Source organism: Lasiodiplodia theobromae, assembly GCF_012971845.1.
Source record: "Lasiodiplodia theobromae strain AM2As chromosome Unknown scaffold_10, whole genome shotgun sequence".
Lineage (NCBI taxonomy): Eukaryota > Fungi > Ascomycota > Dothideomycetes > Botryosphaeriales > Botryosphaeriaceae > Lasiodiplodia > Lasiodiplodia theobromae.
In genome coordinates this window covers 121,555-144,575 of record NW_023336300.1, presented here as the reverse complement: position 1 = coordinate 144,575, position 23,021 = coordinate 121,555, and the positions used below count along the sequence as shown (strand labels likewise).

General features: G+C 53.6%; 6 protein-coding genes across 6 annotated transcripts; 4 read left to right on the top strand and 2 right to left on the bottom strand.

Annotated features, from left to right (window-relative positions):
• Positions 1 to 924: 924 nt before the first annotated feature.
• Positions 925 to 1,689, top strand: LTHEOB_3832 (Methyltransferase type 12; the record flags this gene model as incomplete). The annotated part of the gene is made up of 1 exon (XM_035512799.1): positions 925 to 1,689. One exon carries the CDS (start codon positions 925 to 927, stop codon positions 1,687 to 1,689), a length of 765 nt encoding a protein of 254 aa, XP_035375225.1.
• A 662-nt stretch (positions 1,690 to 2,351) lies between these two features.
• LTHEOB_3831 (Carboxylesterase) lies at positions 2,352 to 3,995 on the top strand (the record flags this gene model as incomplete). Its single annotated transcript, XM_035512798.1, has 1 exon — positions 2,352 to 3,995. The coding sequence occupies one exon, from the start codon at positions 2,352 to 2,354 to the stop codon at positions 3,993 to 3,995; it is 1,644 nt and encodes a 547-aa protein (XP_035375224.1).
• Positions 3,996 to 4,254: 259 nt separating this feature from the next.
• Positions 4,255 to 10,615, bottom strand: LTHEOB_3830 (Nacht domain protein; the record flags this gene model as incomplete). The annotated part of the gene is made up of 2 exons (XM_035512797.1): positions 4,255 to 10,543; positions 10,593 to 10,615. 2 exons carry the CDS (start codon positions 10,613 to 10,615, stop codon positions 4,255 to 4,257), a joined length of 6,312 nt encoding a protein of 2,103 aa, XP_035375223.1.
• A 4,824-nt stretch (positions 10,616 to 15,439) lies between these two features.
• LTHEOB_3829 (Aspartate aminotransferase) lies at positions 15,440 to 17,069 on the top strand (the record flags this gene model as incomplete). Its single annotated transcript, XM_035512795.1, has 5 exons — positions 15,440 to 15,479; positions 15,636 to 15,817; positions 15,880 to 15,918; positions 15,974 to 16,063; positions 16,113 to 17,069. 5 exons carry the CDS (start codon positions 15,440 to 15,442, stop codon positions 17,067 to 17,069), a joined length of 1,308 nt encoding a protein of 435 aa, XP_035375222.1.
• Positions 17,070 to 17,205: 136 nt separating this feature from the next.
• On the bottom strand, positions 17,206 to 19,183 carry LTHEOB_3828 (Ncs1 nucleoside transporter family protein; the record flags this gene model as incomplete). The annotated part of the gene is made up of 6 exons (XM_035512794.1): positions 17,206 to 17,574; positions 17,633 to 18,699; positions 18,749 to 18,820; positions 18,868 to 18,954; positions 19,010 to 19,076; positions 19,127 to 19,183. 6 exons carry the CDS (start codon positions 19,181 to 19,183, stop codon positions 17,206 to 17,208), a joined length of 1,719 nt encoding a protein of 572 aa, XP_035375221.1.
• A 608-nt stretch (positions 19,184 to 19,791) lies between these two features.
• LTHEOB_3827 (Hydantoinase) lies at positions 19,792 to 23,021 on the top strand (the record flags this gene model as incomplete). The annotated part of the gene is made up of 4 exons (XM_035512793.1): positions 19,792 to 21,932; positions 21,982 to 22,085; positions 22,136 to 22,212; positions 22,542 to 23,021. The coding sequence occupies 4 exons, from the start codon at positions 19,792 to 19,794 to the stop codon at positions 23,019 to 23,021; spliced, it is 2,802 nt and encodes a 933-aa protein (XP_035375220.1).

Below are 23,021 nucleotides of genomic sequence, written 5' to 3'. Positions count from 1 at the left end.
GTTTAATCGTTTTAGATCGGTAAGACAGGGTTTGTCCAATGGTGCCTGAAAGTGTGGAGGCGTCCATGATTAAATTCTAGTCATGATCGACAATCAAAAATCGTGTTGGGGTCCGAATGGCTGCTTTTCCATCGGAGCAGCCTCAAAATGGCTGTGGATCAGATATTCAGTGGGGATTTTTCGCGTTCAAAGGCACATTCTCCGGAAGTGGGGGAGGGTCGGTGTCTGATGTGACGATTCTGAGCCCTGGAGACGAGGGGCTTTGACCCCATAATGCTCTATTCTTTCATCGGACCCACTCGTCTATACCATTCACCCCTCAGAAAGGCTTGCGCGCCAAACACTGTGTAATCTATTCTACTGGCAGTTTTAGGCATGGGAATGGTCGAAATGGGTTAAGAACCCTTAGAATACGGGCTCCGCTCACGTATAAGCTCAATTCTTACCCCTCATGCGCGGCCAAAACACTTGAAGCCCTGTGGCTCAAATGCCGATGAACCCGACTTCACGTTAGCTTCGATGGATCCAAGTTCAGGCTAACTGGTCGGATCGGTTATGTATTCAACACCGCCAAGCAAGCGGGCCCTAAAGCATTCATCTTCATGCTGACCGCTGGGTAAAACTCCATTAACTTATCTTGGATGCTCTGCAACCCTACCATTACCACCGCACCAAATACCCTTCTCGGCTTTCATGCTGCGGCAAATGTTCAATTTCAGTGGACCTTTACCTTGATAGTATCGTTCATTGATGCCTTTTACATCATGTTGTGTGATGTCTCCACCTACAGTCCGATGTCTATCCCGATGATCTTGAAGCCTGCCGTATATAGCAGCCTGTAGCCACCGCAGAGAAAGTGGTTCTCAGATCCTCTTCACACATCTATTCTTCGCAGTCATTGATAATATCAAGACCCGCTTCCCAATGGCCAAAGCTTCCTCAACAGGGCCCGACACCTCTGCGGGCGTGGCCGCTTACTCTTCCATCTTCCTGAGATATCTTTACGATTACCTCGTCCTCGGCCTGTACTGCTCCTTCGCCTGGCGCTGTCCAGCCCGCCCAACCCTCACCAGCTTCTTCAACTCCCACGTGCGCCCTTCCCCCTCCTCCCCAGCATCCGCCGATCCGGGACGCGCGACCACCACTCGCCGCCGCATCCTCGACATCGGCGTCGGCACCGGCTACTTCCTCGAGCAAGCCCCGCTTTCCGGCATCGCGGACGTCTTCCTCGTCGACCTGAACAAGAACTGCCTCGACCGCACCGCGCCGCGCGTGCGCGCCGCCCACCCGCACGTCAACTGCGTGCCCGTGCAAGCCGACTTCCTGCAGCCGGGAGACCGGCTGTCGCCCGAGACGCTGGGCGGGACGTTCGACGCCGTGTCGGCCATGCTGCTGCTGCACTGCCTGCCCGGCCCGCCGGCGCGCAAGGCTGCGGCGCTGGTAGCGCTGCGGGATCTAGTGGAGCCCGAGGCTGGCGTGCTGTTCGGCGCGACGATATTGGGGGATAGCGTGGGGCATGGTGTGATGGGGAGGTTCTTGATGAACTGGCACAACTCGGCGGGCATTTTTGACAATCGGGCGGATGATGCGGAGAGCTTTGTGGGGCCGCTGAAGGAGGCGTTCCGGGACGTGAAGTGGAGGGTTGAGGGGGCTATGTTGTTGTTTGAGGCGAAGAGTCCTATTTTCTGAGTACTGTTGCTACTTGTTTCCTCATTGATGGATTGATGAAACGCTGCCGGATGCAGGCCATGGGTACACGGAAGGCAAATCAGGATGGGAATTGCAAATTGAATCTTTCTGTCTCCCATTCACACGAGATAAGCTTTTCATGTGCCAAACTGAGGTCATTGTGCACTCAGCCTCGCCGGGTGTTTGCGGGGTGCGGGGGTTGTGATTGGCTATAATATCCACGCAGGATTCACTACCTCCCACGACACATTGAGGTGGACCCATCTATATCTAACTTGAGGTTGTTTCTCACCTCACAGTCTAGCCTTTGGTCTTAATTTGGCAAACTTTCAACTTCGCTGTACAACAAAATACCAATACACTCGGTCGCCCTTAAATGGTCTTTCGGACTTAGCAAATATAACCGAGCTTCTCCGGCGAAGGACACACTGGTATGTCAAGTAAAGTTTAAGGCCACGCAACCATGACGCTATGATGATTCTAGTAATGGCAGGCGGTCTAGTGGATCACATCATGTAACCTGCCCGATCACGAACAAGCCCTGGACTGGACGCGCGTTTATACCTGGCGATGCATCCCCTGAGAGAGTATAAAAACAGCTCATGAAATACCAAAAGTTTGGTTTAATCCCCAGCGGCAAGAATCCCTTCAAGAGCCGTAAAATGAAAAGGCCTCATCTCTCTCAGTTGTCTCTCGTCACGGTTCTGGGGCTTGGTCCCGGCCAGTCCTTCGCCGCTCTCTACGATACTCCGATCAAGACCGAATATGGCACTGTCCAGGGGTTCAAATATTTCAACAGCTCCACCACTGAGAAATACTTTGGCTTGCCAGACAGTGATGTTGCTGCCTTCTTAGGCGTCCCCTATGCAGCCGATACCAGTTACCAGAATCGTTGGAAGCCTGCACAGCCTCGCGAGCCATGGAACGGAACTCTCATGGCAACTGAGTTTGGCCCCTCTTGCCCTATCTCGTTGCAACCTTCGATGGGCTACGCCATTAGCGAGGACTGTCTGCGTGTAAACATCTGGACTCCGGCTACTTCGTCTAACGCCTCGCTTCCGGTATTCGTCTGGAACTACGGCAGTTGGCAGACCAGCACGGACCCTCTTTACGATGGCGGCGGTCTAGCAACAAAAGATGTAGTGGTTGTAACCTACAACTACCGCGACGCTGCGTTTGGTTTCCTGGCTCATCCTGATCTCAACGCCGAAGCTGGTCGCAATTCGTCCGGAAACTACGGAATCCTTGATTTCTTCACCGCTCTGGAGTGGGTTCAAAGGAACATTGCAAACTTTGGTGGGGATCCAAACCGAGTGACGATTGCCGGGCAGTCATTCGGATCTGCTCAAGTTTACCATGCCGTTAACAGTCCCCTGGCGAAAGGCCTCTTCCACGGCATGATTGCGGAAAGCGGAATTCGGGATCCATTCGATCCGCTCCTTGCCGGCCTTGCTGATTCTTATCGGAGCACGGAATTTAATCTGAAGACTGGTATCAACTACACGACCTCCCACAACGTCAGTACGATTGCCGAGCTGCGGACTCTTAGCATGGAAGAGCTTCTGGTCGGGAGTGAAGACAGAGATTCCTCAGTCAGTAACTTGACCGCTCTCTGGACCAACAACCCTCCACTTTTCAAACCGACCCTGGATGGCTATGTTCTACCTGAGAAGTACATCGACTCCCTTCTCAACGGTCCGGCGAACGACGTTCCAATGATTACTGGTAACAACAAGGACGAAAGCGGAGCATCCACCAGCACGAACTACACGGTGGCGGAATATGAACAGTACAACACTCAGTGGTACGGCAACCTCTCGACCGAGTTCTTCAAGTTGTACCCTGTCAGCAATGCGACTCAGGCCGACGCCATGTGGAACGAAGCTGCTAAGGATCTTTCTCTCGTCTCCTCCTACCGCTTCGCGAATGGTTGGGTCAAGTCAGCGAGCAGTGCGTTCTACACTTACTACTGGGACTACGCCCCACCTGGCCAATCTCAGGGCGCCTATCACATGGCCGAGATTAACTACGCGTTGAATAATCTCTACAATACAGACAAGCCTTGGACTTCGTATGACTTTTACCTGGCTGACGTCACTTCCTCGTATTGGGCCAATTTCATCAAAACCGGGGACCCGAACAAGGGTGGATCCTACAAGAATGGATCACTTGCAGTGTGGAATCCCAATGAGGAAGGGAACGCAACAGTCATGCATCTGGGCACAGGCTTCGGTGAGGTCTCGGTTGCGTCAGCGGAGAAGTTGGATCTCCTGTCAAGGTGGCTGGATACACATGTCCCATACTAGGAAGCCTGGAGAAGTTTATAATTGTAACACGAGAGGAACAAGTTCTATACTCTTAGCAGTTTCTCTCGGCTTCTCATGTCATGATTCCTGAAGCACTCATAAGTGATGAAAATTAAGAGCTTCCAACAACTGAGTGCTTGATGTTCTGCATAAGGGCCTTCAAAGAAAATCAATCATGACATTAAAGGCTATAAAACTAATACCAGACTCCCAATCATTAGATACATAAGGATCGAGTCATTAATCATACCCACCAGAATTAAAACTGACCAATAGGAACGCCAATCGGACCAGCCTCAAGCGCCATAACCACGAAGTCCTGATCCTTGTCGATCTTTTGTTTCTTCTCGTCCCCTTTTGAGTCACGCCTTTGCTGCTGCTGTGTCCTGAGCTTTCGCGGAGGGTGCTTCATAGTAGACGGCATGGCAGCCTTGCCACCCGCAGCACCAGCGTACAGCATCGTGGCCGGAGGTCTCGCCGTCTCGAGTCCGCTCGTTCGCCTCAAATTATTCCTGTGCTTCGCAGTCTCCTCCTTCCCCAGGAACTCCCACGATTCGGGTATGGAGGCCTTCTCCAGCTCAGCCCGCCTTGGATCCTTCCCCTTCGGAACCTTCCATCCCTCAACGCCTTCCTGCGCATCTTTGCAGCTCATCCACTTCTGCTCCCCAGACAGCAGTTCCTTCAGACGGACCTGCATGCCTCCGAACGTGGCCACATCGCCTGGGTTCCAGCCGCCGCATGCAGAGTGCGTCCGCCTCAGCAACTCGAACTCCTTTGCCGCGATCTCAGCTCCCTCATTCTTCTCGACCGCTCCGTGCTCGATAGCCTCCAGCGTCCCTCGAATGACGCTCTGGCGCACCTCGAGCGCATTGTTGTTCTCGCCCGCAAGCGAGTACAGGTCCGCGAGCAGATGGAACATATCCAGCGTCGCCTGATCATGCAGGCCCCACGTCCGGCGCAAGTTGTACGCGATATCCGCGGCCAGATGCAGCGCCTGGCTGCGGCAGCCGGGCAGCTGGAAGCGCACCTGCACGAGACGCGCACCCAAGGCAACGACGGTATGAGCGGGCCAGGGGGCAGACGAGTGTCGCGACGACCACGCGGCCGACAAGATGGACTCGAGCGCCTCCCAGTTGCGCTGCTCACCGAGCAGGCCGACCAGCTCGTTCAAGTCCGCCAGCGCCATGTCGGTGATGCGCACGTCGAGGCGCTGGATGGCGAGGCGCAGGAAGGCGGCGGACAGCTCGTTCATCTTCTCGCGCAGCTTCTTGTCTCCGCACTGCGTCTTCAGCGTCCGCACCTCCCCGCGGCCACCCAACCACAGGGCGAGTTTAAACGCCATCGAGACGTTCTCCTGGTTGTCGAAGGCGCCGTACAGCTGCAGGAAGCGGTGCACGAAGCCGGCCAGCTCGAACGCCTCGGCGAAGCGGGCGGCCTGCAGGTGCTCGAGGACGGCGGCGGTGGCGGTCGTGATGACGGCCTGGTCGCGGTCGCCGCTGTCGCCCATCTCGTGGAGGCAGGTGTGGAAGAAGGTCTGGAAGACTTGGGACGAGGCCTGCGCCTCGAAGACGCGGGCGAAGCGCTGCAGCAGGTCGGCTTCGGTCTGCTTGCTCTCGTCGCCGCGGCCGTGTTGGGTGTAGAAGGACACGAGGCGCGCGCCGTGGCTGAAGAGGATCTCGAAGCTGACGTTGGTGTTGACGGAGCGCGTGTAGTTCTGGTGGAGGAGGCGCTCCGTCATGAGCGTCGCCATCAGCTCGCTGAAGTGGTGCTTGCCCTCGGCCAGCGCTTCCTCCATGGCCACGACGAAGGCGAACGAGTGCTGGCCCGCGCCCTGCAGGTTGAGCGTGCCCGTTCCGTACTCGCCGGACACGATCTGCCGCCGGATGTTGGCGAGCAGCTCGACGGCCGTCTGGCGCGCCTCGAGCCGCACGTACATGCGCACGATGGAGTGCGCGGCGTCGACCTGCTTCTCGGCGCTGCGCTCCTTGACGACGATGTCGCGGATGGCGGTGCGCAGCAGCTCGATGGCCTGGGTGCGGTTCTCCTTGGCCTCGCTGATGGCGCACGAGGCGACCAGCTCGCTGAGCTGCCGCATCGCCTGGCTGGACGCGAAGCCGTACGTCGCCGCCGTCTTCTCGATCTCCTGCCGGTAGATGCTGAGGCCCTTGGACGAGGTGCGCGTCTGCTTCGAGTACAGGTGCGCCAGCCGCTGCCGGTACTGCGTGAGGGCCTTGAGCGTCCTCTGCGCCACCTTCGTCTTCTCCGACGACGAGAGCGCCTTCTCGTACAGCGCCACGGCCCGCTCGCTGTGCTCGTCGCTCCGCTCCAGCAGCTCCGCCAGCTGCAGCGTCGCCTTGATGCTGACCTCGTTGTCCTCGCCGAACAGTTCGACCACGCGCTTCTGGTACTCTGTCGTCATCTGCAGCGACATCTTGAAGTCGACCTTGAGCTTCGTCTCCAGCAGGTCAAAGTACGCCACGTACAAGCCCTCGACCTGTTCGGGCGTCCAGCCGTAGCCGGCGCCGCTCTGCGTCATGACCGTCTTCCAGAGCTTCGTGTACAGCTTGCCCGCCTCGCCCCAGCGCCTTGCCTCGACGTGCATGCTACACAGCTCCATGGCCGCCTCGATCGCCTCCCTCTCCAAGATCTTGTCGTCCGCAGACTTACTCAGCGCCTTCACAATCTCCCCAAAGTACCTCTCCGCCTCCTCATCCCTCTGCATCAACCGACAGCTCTTCGCGAGCCGGTACGACGTGTGGATGGTCACGGCATTCGACGCCGACAGCTCGGCCTTCTGCATCGCCTGCAGCTCCACGAGGACCGCGACGGCGCCGTCGAACCGGAACACGGTGTCGTAGAAGTCGATCAGCTCGTGCGCCGCTCTCAAAAACCGCTCGTCATGCACGCCGAGCACCCTCGTCGCCTGGAAGACGCGCAGGTGTATGTGCTCCGCCTTGCCGATCTGCCGCTGCGTGAAATAGCACAGCGCCAGGCGCTTCGCCGTCGCGATAGCCACCGCGCGCTCCTTGTCGTTGACCGGCAATTCGGCCTTGCTGCCGTCCGTCGCGAGCACGGAGGGCCAGGCGATCTCGAGCGCTTTGATGCAGGTGCCCGTCGCCTGCCGCCAGCGGTGCTGGGAGACGTAGATGGCGCTGAGCGTGCCGGCCGTGGTGACGAGGCTGGTGGCGGCGGAGCTGGACGCCTTCTGCTCCTTCTTGGATGTGGATGCAGAGGTCGTCGTCGTCATGGACTTGGTGATGGACGCGATCGACGCCAGCATCTCTTCGAACTCGTCGATCGACTCGGCCGAGATGTCGCTGCCGCCGCCCGTCGAGACGGCCGTCGTGTTGCTGGCCTGCATCTCGATCAGTTCGCGGGAGACACTGGACAGGCTCGTCGCCGTCTCGATGGCCAGCGAGCTCTCCTGCTCGTTGACGCGGCGCAGGTAGCTCCACATGCTGCTGAAGACGTTCTTGGACGCCTCCAGCAGGCGGTGCTGCTGCAGCTCGCGCCCGACGGCGAGGATGGCGGTGAGCTGGGACTTGGAGAGCCGGGTTTGGATGGTTTCCTGGTCCAGCGCGTCTTGGTACTCCGTCCAGACGCCGACGAGAACGTTCTGCGCGTCCTGCGGGCGCCCGTTCCGATCCAGGAATTTCTGGTAGGCCATGGCCACTTCCAGCTTGCGCTCCTGCAGCGCCAGGGACGTGCGGCTTTGGCAGGCCTGCGTCAGGGATTGCCAGAGCTCCGTCAGAATCTCTTCCGCCTTGTTGACCTGGCTGTTCTTCTCGTAGAAGGAGACCATGTCTCGCGCAGCGCGCACCAACGCCGCATCCGAGAGCGAGAGCGAGCGCCGCGCCCTCTCGTACTGGGCCACGCGCAGCCGTCGCAGCTGCTCCGTGTTGCCGGATTCGTGGAGCGTCGTCATCAGACCCTCGAGCACCTGCTGCGTCGACGCGTGGTGCATGCCGTAGTGCTCGATGCACATCTGGTGCAGCTCCTCCTCCAGCTCGAGCGCGCGGTTCATCTTGTTGGATTCCTTGTAGAGCTGGATCAGGAGGCGCGCGTACTTGATCGTCTGCTGCGCCGATGCGCCGCGGGTCTGCTTCTGATAGGCGACGAGGTAGTCCAGTAGCTCTTCTCGTACCGTCATGTTCTCCTTCGAAGGCTGTGTGGAGTCGATGTAGCCGGCTACGACGGTGGCGACCACGCTGCTTTGCTTTCCGAAGAGTTTGACGCCAAGTCGGAATGCGTCGAAGAAGTATGTACTCGCCTCCTTCGTGTTTGACATCATTTGGCAGCTGCCGGCGAGTGATACCAAGGTTTGGAAAATAGCATCCTCATGATCCGGTGTGATTGTCTTCCTGAGTTGTAGAGCAAGCTTGAAATGTGCCATCATCTCGGTAGTCCAGCACGTGTGCTCGATGAGGGCCAGTGTTGTCGAAGACGGGAAGACGTACTTGAATTCCGACGTGAGCTTGTGCTTTCCGTCTTTCTGGTACATTGGCGACTGCATGAAATGAATCGGCCAGTACCGTGCCGTATACTCCAATAGGTTGTGGCTGACGAACATTCGCTCCATCACATCAGAAGGCATCCGCTCCATCGAGGGGGAAGTATGTTCCATCACAGACATTTTGACATCCGCCAAGCAGCGAGTGACCATGTCGTAATTGGCCTCTTGAAGGTTAAACGGGAGGCGAGAGTCTTTGCTGGTGCTCATGGCCATCTCGAGCAACTGTTGGTGGATGAGGGGGAAGCGGAAACGGACCACACCGTCCTCAATGCGTATCAGAGGTCCCATAGCAGAACGCAGATCGTTCTCTGCATCTGAGATTCTTGGAGATGATGTGAGCTGGGAAGTATCCACAGCCATGAGTGTCTTGATTTCCCGGATGGTTAGGGGTCGTTGTGCTGCCAAGAGCCATGCAACAGTTATTCTTGTGTCTCGGTTATGCATATCCACCGTGCCCATAAGCTTCTTCACGCAATCATGCATGGTCCGTGGAATACTGTCCAATGAGCTCATGATGCCGGCCAGGGTTTTCTCGCGCTTGGTCATTTCAAGCAGGAGCATTGAATGCGTGAACGAGCCATCTCCAAGAGTGACCAAACGCTGCACCAGGTTGGCCTTCTCGTAATCGGTCAGTGACGGGTAAGATGAGGCAACGACTCCGTCGAGAACACGCTCCATGTCCTGGTACACGTGTCGGGTATCAATATTGAACAGTCGCGCATGATGGGATCCGGGTTTCTTCAGTGGCTGGGACAAAACAATTGCCTTGGCGCCGCTGCTCTTTGAGGTGACCTGATGCAGCTGGTCCAGGATCCGCACACTGCTGTCAACTCCTCCGGTAACCTTGTCCAGTCCGTCGATGATTAGCATGGTGCGCTTGCGCTTGATTGCTCCCTCGATAGCGGCCCACATGGCCTGCTCCATGGCCATGTTGTCCTGCGCGGGCCGCTGCTTGAGAGCCAAGATTTGCTCAAACAGGTCCACGTCGCCAACGCTACTATCAAACAACTGGCGTAGCAAGCCCCTGGCGATGCTCATTGAAGTGGTTTCTGTTTTGAAGTCTCCCTCGATGAAGAAGCACGCGACATCGTAGCTGGCCCGATCCTGCTGGCGGCGTAGACGTTCCATAATCCACTGGCTGAGGACCGTCTTGCCGCACCCTGGCTTGCCGGTGATGAGGAAAACATTATCATCTCCCGCCGTGAATTCTTGCAACATGTGGTCGAACCATTCGCATGTGTACTCAACGTAATGACTGCGTGACTTCGATTGTCTCGAGAGGATACCCCGGACGACAGTGTCATGGGGCGAGAGGAAGCGCCGGATCTCCTCGATTTCTGCCATGACCTCTCTTCCGTGTCGTGTTTGCAGCTGCTCTCTCCAAAAAGCCTCAGTTATCGAATCCTTATAGGAGAAGAGCATCTCGGCGCGGTGGGCAAAACGAGCGTCGAACTCGGAAATGCCACCGCCGTTGGCATAGTGCAGAGAGACATCCACAACGAGGCTGACGAGATCGGCGTAGACGCCTTCCAGGCTTTGTCGAAGGTCCGGGCTGGTGGCGAACAATTCCTTGTTTTCCGAGAAGTGAGCAAACATCAGGCCCGCGTCGTTGAAGAGCGCAAACGCTCGGTGTGTCATGTCCAGCCGCTGCTTGCCCAGTTCCAACAACACATGACAGCTGCTCCAGATGAGCTGCGATGCCTCGTCGTTACACGCTGTCAAGCTTTTCCCGGCCAATTGGAAGTGATGCATGGCACTGGCGAAGAATTCTGCCCACTGCAGCACCCGGTCCCATTTGCTTCCTGAGCATGGCATGTACCGGAGGCGCAGATGTGCGATGTAGTCGAGGAATCCGTCGACATTGTTGATGTCATCTTCAATGAGTGCGTGGTGCGGAGAGCTGAGTTCGTGCTTCGCTTTGTTTGATGCGTCTCTAAGAATTGAGGTGCTGGAGCGACGCGTGGTCGGGGAGATGTCGAAGGAGTCCCTTCTCCCCTTGTTGGCAGCCTTGCTGTCAATGAAGAGGGGATGACCTCTATTAAAGCTATCAGTATAGGCATTCAGCAATATCGAGGGTTCCTTACCCATTGACCTGGTAATCAGTCATTTTCTCAAGATTGTTTGAATGATTGGTTGGGGTTTGGTTTCATCTGCCAACCGTGTTGGCACAGAATTAAGAGAGCGTTTTAAGAATCATCTAAATGAGCTCAAAGTGCTGGATTCACGTTCTTATGTGCACTTCCGTAGGAAATCCAGCCAGTTCCGCAGCCAAACTTGACTTTGGACAAAATTATGCTAATGCAACTGCACGGTCATTGTGAGGTCACTTCAGCTCAACATACGGGTCGCCTCGACTCAAGAAGTTATGGTTCCCGCGCTCGCATCGCGGCGGCTTGTTCACGACTCTAAAAACCTGCAGCTTCAGCCGCAGACCTGACATGATGATCTATCGCGCAATCCACATTTTACTGATAAGGTGCCGTAGTGCTGAAATGGGAAGGGTGAATGGAGACTTACCCCATGCCAAGTCCTACAGATGGGCCAACCGGAAGATAGCGCGTGCATTGCAATGGGCCATCACTTGCTTCACTGGGATTAGGAAAGGCAGAGCGCAGAAGACAAGCAATCCGGATGCCTCTCGATCATGATTAACAGACTAGCTAGCTTACTTTAACCCCGCACGGAACGGGGCGCGACGCAACGTGCATTACGACTAGCCAACAGGGACTGTCCGATCTCGAGAAGTTCGTAGTCCAACAAAGGATACTTATGCACAATGACAGCGATGTTTTGCTTCATTACAACAACTTCTGCCGACCACGGCACGTTCGGTCCCAATTAAATGCACCAGCCCACCTACCCCGCGCGTGCAACACGGTTGAAAGCCCAGGATTCAGCGGGCGAGCTAGTATCATCAGGGACACATTGATCTACCCCGCATTCATCGGTATCGTATTTTTAGTTCATTAACCCGTTATGGAAAACCGAACGACAGTCCGAAGGTTCTCTCCTTGCAGGACCTGCGGCATTATCAGATAGAGAGCTTAGCCATACTACCTGGCATGTGCGCAAACCGTCGATCTGATCAAGGAACTCGGGTCGTCGAAATGAACCGTACTGTAATCTTGTTCAAGTGAGACATTTTCAATTGAGATATTGAAACTGGCGACGAGCTCGGGGGTGGATGGGTTTCTAGGCCTGGCCACTTGGTTGCTGGATGCGCTAATGATCCTCCGCAGTTCGGTCCCATAAACTATTGAGGTTTTCATCATGCAAAGCAGAGATGGCTCAAATGTCTTGTTTTCGAAACACCATTTTACCGTTGTTGCTTGAACACTTGAAGGTTCCTCTACCTGGTCGAAACTTTGCAGTAAAACTTTCTGAACGCTAGCCAGTTATTGCCTTTATGTTTAGTAATAACTTAAAGTACTAAAGTCACTACAGACCAACAGAAAACATGTCATCCCTAACAGAACGGCAATATTCGCCCAAGATATGATAATTAACGCTCTGTTCCACGTGCGAATTGCAAATATAAGCTGATCGCGCCACCCGTCGGCTACAGTAACCGCTTCCGTGAAAACGAGCCGAGTGATCGGTTGCTTTGTCTTTCTTACTGGAGCCCACAATCAACCAATAATCTCAGAGTTCTTAAGGCTCAAGGCAATTCGAGCTATTCGGGGTTTTACATGCACGAAGCTACCACAGGTAATGACATGTCGTCTTTGCGCCTGGTAAACTCTGTGGGAACGCTAAACAAAGGCCTCGAACATTCATGTTGGAGTTCGATGCGGGGTAATCAACGTGACAATGAGACGCCAGCAATCCTGCCGGAGCTTCCGTATTCAGTCCCATGGAGGGTTCCCTCTCAACACTTCTGTTGCAAACCTCCAATTCAGAGTAGTACCCCGGACTTTGGGCGATTCTCTGCCATTTCGTCATGATTCGTGTCTAGTCGAAAGAAATTTATATCGTATGTTTTAGTCCTCTTGTTCAAGCCGTGATCTCAGCTTGCGTTCCAACAACAATCTTGCATTGGTAAATCTCGCAATATCCTCTAGTCAGACACCCAACAATCCAAAGTGAATTGCTGAGTTATTTCCAATAACGGGTCGTAGGAACTGACTGAAGATATGTGGGGCGATATTCCCTTCCAATTGTTGGAAATGATGGAGATAATAACCAACAGTCCGGTGAGAATATTCAGTACCAATGGCCTGGACCCTGAGTGCCAGTATACTTCCATGTAAATCCCAGTACCCAGTCCCACCACTGTGATCCTAACAAGGGTCTTACACCAGGACTTTGACCGGAGTTGCTCATCCTCAATCAACAGATTCAAAGAACCTTTCAGCATCCACAGGGAAATCTTCAGCCAGCAATGGAGCTGTGGTGCTCAAAAGTTGAGGTACTGTTCGCGGCGTGTCTTGGGACCATTTGCAAATACCAATCCAGTAGTCCATCGCTTTTGTCCAGGTGATATCTATCTCACCATCCAGTGCATCAGAGTAAGGTGGCATACACGGTCCTTCGCCTAAGCTGACGGTCCGGAATTCGCCGGCTGGTTCAGTCCCCAGACACTCACAACCGCGGCTACCTAGCGTCCCGGAGACATTTTCGCAGCCGCCAATAATCCATTTCTCCAAATCGTGACTACTGATGCGTACATCTGGATCCGGTACCATACAGGCGCAGCAGTAGTGTTGGTACCCGCGTGCTTGTGGCTGCAGGATAAAAAGCCAACGGAGAGTTCTATCCAAAGACTCGTGGAAAGCCTGTTGTCCGGGCGGGCCTCGGTACTCTTCAAATACGCTTCTTGGTGTACCACAAAGAATGGTGATCATCTCCGCAAAGACGCATCCAAGGGAAAATACGTCGGCTTTCCGGCCTCGACGTTCGTGTGCAATGGCCTCTGGTGCAGCATACTTGTATGTTAGTTTTCCTGGAGGCCCTTCGGTTTGAGTATCGACCACTTCAGGTTCGATGATCTTGGATACACCAAAGTCGGAGAAAAGTACGGAGTCGTCTCGAACGAGGATGTTGGCTGGTTTGATGTCTTTGTGTCTGATGCGATGCAGATGGAGGAATGCCAATCCACTCGTTAGACATCCGAACCATTTTTTTATGCATGGGTCTTCCAGTCCCGTCTTTTCGATAACGTCAAAGTGCTCTTGAAGTGTGTACTGTGCCACTGGGTTCATGATCATGCCAAAGGTTTGCATCTCCCAAGGATTGCTCGGCGTTTCTTCGTAAGTCATCTTAACTTCGACATGATGGTAATGGCGGAGCTTGGCTGCGATTTCGATTTCTGCCAGGATTTCTTCTCTCTTCTGCCGCCTGGACACCTTCAGGACTTTACGAGCGAATGTTCTTCCGTCGAAATTATGCCCCAGCTCTTGCGTCCACCTGGGGGGCCGAACCTCGTCAACGATCGCGAAAGCACCACGCCCAAGCTCACGAACACGGGTGAACGGCACTTGTCTGCTGGCGTAGACCACGTGTGGTGCTCTTGTGGCTGAATCCATATTGCAACCATGTGTGCGACTGTTTCATGATTATTCTTGGATAAACTCCGTAAGCTGCGGGGTAGCTGTGTGAGACAATAAGGCTATCACGTGTTGGGTTTCGTGTAACACACACAGTCGTTGTAGAGAAACCCGTCTACTTGACCGTCTGAGTGATTCAAGCAAAGAAGTCTTTGAGATAGGGCTTGCGTAGATACATTACTTGAGATACGGTGACCAGTCGGAAAGGCTAACGAAAGTAGCACAATTAGTACTCGTACAATTCCAATACCAATTTTAACCGAAAGATGATGTAATTCGGCACGAATTGCACCGCAAGGTCTACATTCCTGAACCAAATTGCTAGCTGCACTCCATGACGATGAAGTGTATGAGGCGCATTAGGAATGCTAATATCTGTTTGGTCTCAAAATGTACAGACAGCGAATTTCTGCAGTGAGTCCGCTCTATTCTTGGCATAACTGTACTGTGATATATTGCGGGAATACGTATAGAATCACTGTCGTTGTATCTGAGCTGATTACGGGAATCACAAGATGATTAATTATAAATGTTATAGACTGTTCATTATCGGAATGCAGTTTTGGAATGGTTGGAGCTCTTAAGTATTTACTTTGAATAAAGATAGTCATCCCAACCCCATCTCTATCTCAACTGAGGCCACCAAGCATCTTTCCGTCTTATCCAGCCAACCCGTAATGTGAAGACTTCGACTGCTACTTTTATTCAAGAAATTCTCGAACTTACTGTCACAAATCTCACCTCCCTTGCTTCTTTCTCAGTCATTCTGCTTCTGGTTTCTGGTCAAGCATCCGAAAGTTCACTGGTATAGCTATAGCCAGAATTATATGATCGATTGGCAACCCATAATTGTGATTAAGTGCCTCTGTAAATGAGAATGGCATTGTTGCCAATATCATCATTCATCGTCATGATGGGCCTTTGCAGCAGTGATTTAGTATGTCGATCAATTAAGCGAACGGCGTGGCCGCCGATAAGTACAACCTCACCACAGATTCTGGATAGAAATGGCCAAAAGTTGGCCAATCACGGTCTCAAGCCCGTGCAAGGTGAATTGACCATGTGAGCAACTAACAGAGGAGTCCTGTCAGTATTCTCGGATGGGAAGCCGGTAGATCGGATGGTCACCCGGTCATGCCAAAAGATCAACCTGTGCGCTCCAGTCTTGGCGGTGGCAACCCCATGAAGCATTCGTCGAATGAGGATAGCCATAGTAAAAGAGCATGTGTAAGCCTTTCGCCAGATGTAGATCTCCATGTTTCTTGTAGCGAAGCCTGTTGAATGAGAATCACCGTAAGCATGACAGTACTATCAACCCGCACGGACCGCCATGCCGTTCGGATCGGGAGCCTGACCGACCGGCCTCTCACGCCGATTGGCCAAACATGGCATCGGACACCAAATCCGATACCCCAAACGTCATGTGTGAGTTCATCCCCGCGTATCCTGTAGCCGAATCTACCGAAGAGGATAACTTGTTGCCCCATCCCGGCGGAAGACAAGTTTAAATAGTGAGCGTCTCCAAGAAACCCATAACTTCTCTTATATCCCACCTCAGCACCCCCGAAACAGATTGATCAGTGGAGTTAAAAAAAATGTCTTCTGGAGCTAGTTTCAGCGACGTGCAGAAGGGCCCTTTGGACCCGATAAACATACTGAAGCGGCAGTACGATGAAGACCCGACGCCATCGAAAGTAGATCTGGGCGTTGGCGTCTTGCGAGATGAGCAAGGAGGATGCTACGAAATACCTGTTGTGCAGGAGGTTAGTATATCGACAACCCATCAGCCCATGATTGAATGTGATTGGCTGACTTCTACGGACAGGCAAAAGCTATACTCGCGCAACGACGCATCGGTCATGACGTAGGACTGCGACGGACAATACTCCTTTGAACCATTTGACTAACACACCCAACAGTACAGACCCACGACCGGAATTGAGCCCTTCAGACACAACGCGGCACGATTGATCTTCGGCGATGACAGCGCATGTATCAAAGAGAACCGTGTAAGTTGAAAGCGAAGTTTAGCAAAATCAATTCTCACACTTAACACAGGTTGCGACAGTTCAAACCGTAGCAGGGACGGGAGCCTGTCGGATTGGTGCTGTCTTCCTTAGCAAGCACTGGCCATCGTCGACAGCTGGACCGAGCCCGTCTCAAAACGAGCAGCCGGTCTACCTTGGTGTTCCCACTTGGGGGAACTATGACCCTCTATTTCAACATGCTGGGTTTTCCAACGTCAAGAAATACCAGTATCTGGATCTCACGCGTCGCATCGACATGGCGAGCACCGTCGAGGCAATTCAATCTGCGCCAAATCAGAGCATTATCGTCTTGCAAGCCGTTTGCCACAACCCGACTGGACGGGACTTTACGAAGGATCAATGGTCCCAGATCGCCGACATCATGCAGACTAAAGGTCACTTTGCATTCTTCGATTGTGCCTACCAGGGCCTCGGCACTGACAGCGCGACTGATGCGTGGGCGATCCGACACTTCGTTGACAGGGGAATCGACATGTTAGTCTGCCAATCGTTCTCCAAGAATGCAGGCTTGTACTCGGAGCGCGTCGGAGCGCTGCACGTAGTCTGCGCTTCTTCCAGCATCGCCGCGAATGTCTTGGATCAGCTCAGGGCACTGACGAGATGGGAAGTGTCCTCAACTCCCGCGTACGGGGCGGAGCTGGTGAACATTGTCTTAAGCGACCCCGCGCTCAAAGCAAAATGGCAATCCGAACTCGAAGCGGCTAGACAAAGGATGAGAGGCCTTCGGAAGGAGCTACACGAGCTGGTGACATCTCGTGGTAGCACCTCCGTCGACTGGAGTCACCTTCTCGAGGAGAATGGGCTTTTCTCATTCACAGGGTTGAGCGCAGCTCAGACCCGTGCGCTGATTGCCCAGTACCACATATATATGCCAGAGAATGGGCGCATTAACGTCAGCGGCCTCAACTCAGGCAATATCAAGCGCGTAGCCGAGGCATTCGACACTGTGGTCAGGAATGGGGCTTGAAATGTATTCGAATTTTAGGGTAGGGAAACGAAATTATGAAACCAATATAAGTAAAAAAGCCAGAACCCTAAATAAGAAACGGAGATAGCTATCTGAAATGAAAAATGTATTGGCGAACAGTCTTCCTCAGCCTGTTTCAGACGTCCCCCACTTTGCGCACCTTTGACGTCCCTTCTCGCTCTGCTGCAACATCAAACTTACCAGGGTCTACCTTGACCGTATCAAGAGATTGCCCATCCAGAATCTCGGTTGTCTCATGCAGCGCAACATCCCATCTGTCTTGATACATGCGGCGGAGTTTGAGTGACGACGTTGATTTCGCCACAAATTGTGACAACGGTTTCGAGGGAAACACCCAGTGGAGAAGAGCATAGGCGAAGCCAGAAGCCAGAAACCCAAAGATGTAGCAAAGATAGTACAACTCCGTGGCACCATCCGAAACGGACGTGGAGGGATTGACTGCGGCTATGAAGCCGGGCATGCAGGGCGCAACGCCCAGAAGCCACTGCGAGTAGATGTTAGCTTCATATTGCATAAACAGTTGGGCCAACAAAAGTACTTACTGCTACAGGAGCCCGCCATTCAACTCCGTACTTGTACCAATATATGCTATTACTGTTGCCAATGTAGAGATGATCCACGTTGATCTTCTGGCGATTCACAATAAGATAATTCGAAACCATGAGGCCTGTCATCGGACCCAAAAATACGCTGTAGCTGGAAAGCACAGTGAGAAACGTCGTTGCCGTGTTGACCAATCGCCACGGATTTACTACAACACTGAAGACAGCAGTAATGTAGGCGCCGCGCCGGATATTGAGATACCTGGGGAACGTCGCGGCGAGGTCGAAACCGCCGGAGAGAGCATTTCCTGGGATATTAACGCCCAGTTGCGAGACAACCAGGCATAGCCCGGCGAAGAAAGCCGCGGCGCGCGTTCCTGCGCTATTGTTTTGCACCATGAGTTGCTGGAAAAGCGTCGGCGGATTCCAAATTGCTTCACCTCCAAAGCGTTCTTGCGTCGCAGCTGTGACCAGGATACCGAGCACGGATGTAAAAGTCCCGTATAAGGGGAAGGCTAATGCTTGGCCCCAGATTGCATCTTTGGGCTTGGTAGCAAAACGTGCGTAGTCGTTCTGGTTCAGGATACCAGCCGCGATGGATCCAATGGTCGATATGATTCCATAGACCATGAGCCATGCCACACTGTTGGGGCCTCCAGTCTTGGGAAGTGTTGTATCATTGCTCAGTGTGCTGCCGAATCCAGCAGGGCCCATGGTTGCCAATGCCCAAATCAACAGGACAACGAAAAAGACTATCGTCACAGTCGCAGCGACATAGAAGAACTTCTGAAGACGATGGGGCCGGATCCAGATCAGAGGCAATGAGATCACGGAAAAGATGATGTATGCCACAAATGAAGCGGTTGTCATACCGATGTCGCTTGGCATGTGATTCGGGATGTGCTGCTCCAGATTCGGGTCCCAAGAGAGTAGAATCACGTAAATGCATTCACCTCCGACCCAAGCGCTGAAGCCATACCAGATGAGGGATAGGAATATGCGATTCCAGATAGGGAACTGCGATCCCCACATTCCCCATACTGCCCGATTGATGACAGGAAAGCCAACTGCGCAGACAATGAGAAATTGTCACAAGTTGAACATAGATTTACTTACCATGATAGTGGGCACCAGGAAGTGAATTCAGAATAACAGCCAGCGTAGCCAGGAGGTTCCCAAGGACGATACCTACATAGTAAGTGACAGGTTCAATCGTCCCCAGTTTACGTACTCACAAATTAAGGCTTGCCACCAGGAAAGACCCAGAGGGATTAGAGCGCTCCCTGTTAGGTATGTAGCGATGTTGCAGTTGATGAGAAGCCCTAATTGGTACTGTTGGTCAGCTGCTCTATTAGAACTACCTTCAAAGTATCTTACAGTAATTGTGAAAAGTAAGGAACCCCCAGGTCCGTCTCTCGGTTTCTATAGGTCGGATATCGTCGTTCTGGCTTGCCTGTCAGCTCTGGCTACATCGAAGGATTATCTGAAACTTACAATCCATCTCGAAACAAATGGAAGCTCCGCCTTTGCAACCCAGGACCGGAGAGCCATGGCAACGGCGAGTATACTGTGGAAGCAAACTGTAACTCAGCCAGGAGAAGAGAGATAAGAATAATTGCAGCTCTTCAGCTCGAAGTGACAAAAGTGGGGGCATGGTGGCCAGTAGACGGCACTGTCCGACGGTGAGCGGTACTGTAACCATATTCGTCCTCCTTATCTACAGCGATAACCAAGCTGATTGATCAAACCAGTCGGTGTCATTCCGACAGGATTTTATGTAATGTCGTTCGTTGCAGAAAGCCATTTCGGCAGACGCTAGCGGCATACTTAGCTCAGGTCCACGCAAGCCTTCCTTGCCGCAGCGTACAAAGATGCATTGGTTTTCCAACTTCTCCGACCGAAAAAGGCAACCGGCCCCACAACCTGGTCAGCCGAGGAGATCCCGATCGGGTTCACATCTCATTTAGCCGAGATGTATTCCAATAGATGCTATGCTGAATAGAGCACTGAGGCGTTCTCATTGGTCTGGAACCTTGACCAGGGACTCGGGAGTGGAATCGTTCCCACATGTGAAGTACCTATATGTATTCGTTCGTAGCCTATCAAGCTTCTCTGTCACGTCCCGCATTGCGTCCCAATATAACGACAAGCTAACGACCATGTATCGCATCGGCGTCGATGTCGGCGGCACCAATTCCGACGCGGCAATCCTCGACATAACAGCATTCGACCAGCCGAACCGTGGCGTGCTCGCATCCTTCAAAGCCGCAACAACGCCAGACATAACCAGTGGAATCGAGAGAGCAGTACAGAATGTCCTCGCTGATTCCAACGTCCGCAAAGCAGACGTGCTCAGCGTCACCATCGGAACCACTCACTTCATCAATGCTTTGGTAGAAGCCGATGCTCGCCGGCTCTCCAAGGTCGCCGTAGTGAGACTCTGTGGTCCTTTCACCCGCCAGATCCCGCCCTTCTCCGACTTCCCAGCTGGCCTTCGTCGTGTCCTAGATGGCGGTGCCTACTACCTCGATGGAGGCCTCGAAATCGACGGCCGTGAGATTGCACCATTGGATCATGACAAGATACGCAAGACTACCCTTGAAATTGTTGCATCGGGCGTACGTTGTGTGGCGCTTGTGGGCGTCTTTGCACCACTCGACCATGCCGGCATTCACGAAGAAACGTGCAAGAAAATCATGCTGGAGGCTGCCCCAGAACTGACTGTTGTTTGCTCGCGAGACCTCGGAAGCACCGGTATCCTCGAGCGTGAAAACGCCACCATCTTGAACGCTGCAATTCTCAACACCGCGAAAAGGACAATTCTCGGCTTCAAACGTGCCATGGCACGGTTGGGACTGAGCTGCCCCCTCTACTTGTCCCAGAACGATGGCACTCTGCTGGAAGCCGACGCCGCCGCGGCTCATCCCATCAAGACCTTTGCCAGCGGGCCCACGAACAGCATGACCGGAGCCGCCTTCCTCGCCGGCCTGGACAAACCAAAAGGCGTATCACCAACAGGACAGAAATTAGACGATGGGGACCAAAATGAGGAATTCCAGGTTCTGGTCGTCGACATCGGCGGCACCACGACGGACGTCTGCGCGCTGCTGCCGTCCGGCTTCCCGCGCCAAGCTCCCGGCTTCGTCGAAGTGGGCGGCATACGGACGGCCTTCTCGATGCCCGAGGTCGTGTCGATCGGCCTCGGAGGCGGCAGCAAAGTCGAGGTCCAGGCCGAGACTGGCGATGTGACCATCGGGCCGGGCTCCGTCGGCCACTATCTGACTACCGAAGCCCTCGTCTTCGGCGGCTCCACCCTGACCACGACGGATATCGCGGTAGCTTGCGGGGAAGCCGAGCTCGGTGATCGCAGCCTGACCGGCAGTGTGCCTCCTGACGTGGTCAGCGAAGCGCGGAGCAAGACCAAGAGAATGATCGAGGCCGTGGTCGAGCGGATGAGGATATCGGCGGCACCTGTCCATGTCCTGTTGGTGGGTGGAGGGTCCCTCCTGGTATCCGGCAGTCTGAAGGGCGTTGCCAAGCTCACCGTTCCGATCCACCACGGCGCCGCAAATGCGGTTGGTGCAGCAATTGCCAAGGTCTCTGGCGAGGTCGATGTCATCGAAATCCTGGAGTATGCAGACGAAAAAGTCGTCGTTGCCGCAGCATGCCAACGGGCGGCCAGCCAGGCAGCTGAGAAAGGAGCAGACCCGAAAGATGTCAAGATTGTCGAGATCAATAAGATCCCTCTGCAATATACTACGAATAGAGCAATTCGGCTGCAAGTTAGGGCTGTAGGAAAATTGGCTATTCCGGAAGCAAAGGCCCGCCAGAGAGATCTTACCACCAGTAAAGTCAGCATTCAAGATGGAGAGGATGATGAGCTCGAAGGACCTAAGGTTTCCATCCCGGATGCCTTGGAACCAACAACAAAGCCGTCACTGTTTGTTGACATTGATACGTACCGGCCAAATGTTGAAAGTGGAATATGGTATGTCTCTGAAATGGACCTTGAGTTTATCGCAACGGGCGCGGGTGTGCTTGGCACAGGGGGTGGCGGCCCAACTCATCACGACCTTTTGAGAGGACTTCAAACTTTACGATCGGGTGGCGCCGGGAAAATGCGTGTCATCTCTCCATCCGCCGTCAAGGACTCGGATATAATCTGCTTCGGATCTTGGTACGGCGCACCAAGCGTCATTAATGAAAGGATCTCAGGTGGCGACGAAATTTCCAATGGCATAAACACTCTGCTCAAAGTGCTCGGCCACCAATCATTCGATGCCGTATTCACTGATGAAATGTTCGTGGCCCCCAAAAATTTCAACGATCTGTTACTGACTTTCGTGCAGAGGTGGCGGCAATGGTCTATCTGCTTTCCCTACAGGTGTAAAGTATGATGTCCCAGTAATCGACGGCGATGCTATGGGGAGAGCCTACCCGACAATGTATCACGGTAAGTTTAACGCATGCGACTTTGGACAAATATGCTTACTAAAGCTCCAGCAACCCTATACATTAACGGCCACTCCATCACACCGTGCGCATTAGGAGATGCCCGTGGAAATGTGTCAGTCGTTATGGTATAGATATGCCCTCTGCAGTTGACATCTACCGACCCCGGCTGACCAGTTTGAAAAGAGCGCAGAATCTCCCATACGGGTAGAGTCGATGTTGCGGACGACAGCCATAGAACTGGGCCTTGGGTGTGCAGTATGCGCATCCCCGCTTCGTGGATCCGCCATCAAACAGCACGGTGTTCCAAATACCATCTCCCAGGCCTGGTACATCGGGAGAGCCGTACACATGGCGCGAAAGCTGAAATCAAACCATATTGACGCAATAGTAAGCCGCTACATCTATCTCTGGGCTTTAAAGTTCCATTTGAACACTAACGAGCACATCTAAATAGTTCGCTGTCAATCCCGGAAAGCTTCTCTTCAGTGGAAAGATTGTTGACGTGCGACGTGACATCAGCGGCGGCTACACTATGGGCAGTGTTCTCCTTGCTCCCAATAAGGATGATCCCAGTGTATCCGCCACTCCCCAAAGCCCCACTTCGGACCGACACATGATCATCCCATTCCAGAACGAATATTTGTATGCTGCATACACAGACTCAACCGGCGCACTGGACTCGGCCGAAGTAGTATGCACGGTGCCAGACTTGATCTCGATCTTGGGCCAAGACGGTGAAGCGATTGGATCTCAAGACTTACGTTATGGCTTGGTGGTGAGTGTGATTGGCATGCCGTCGCACCCGTTGTGGAAGACGGAGCAGGGACTGAACGTGGGTGGACCTCCCGGGTTTGGGCTGACCATACCGTTCGTCGGAGTTGGTGAATACACCGATCCACGAAGCGTCATCGAGGACTTCGGAAATGCATCTTAA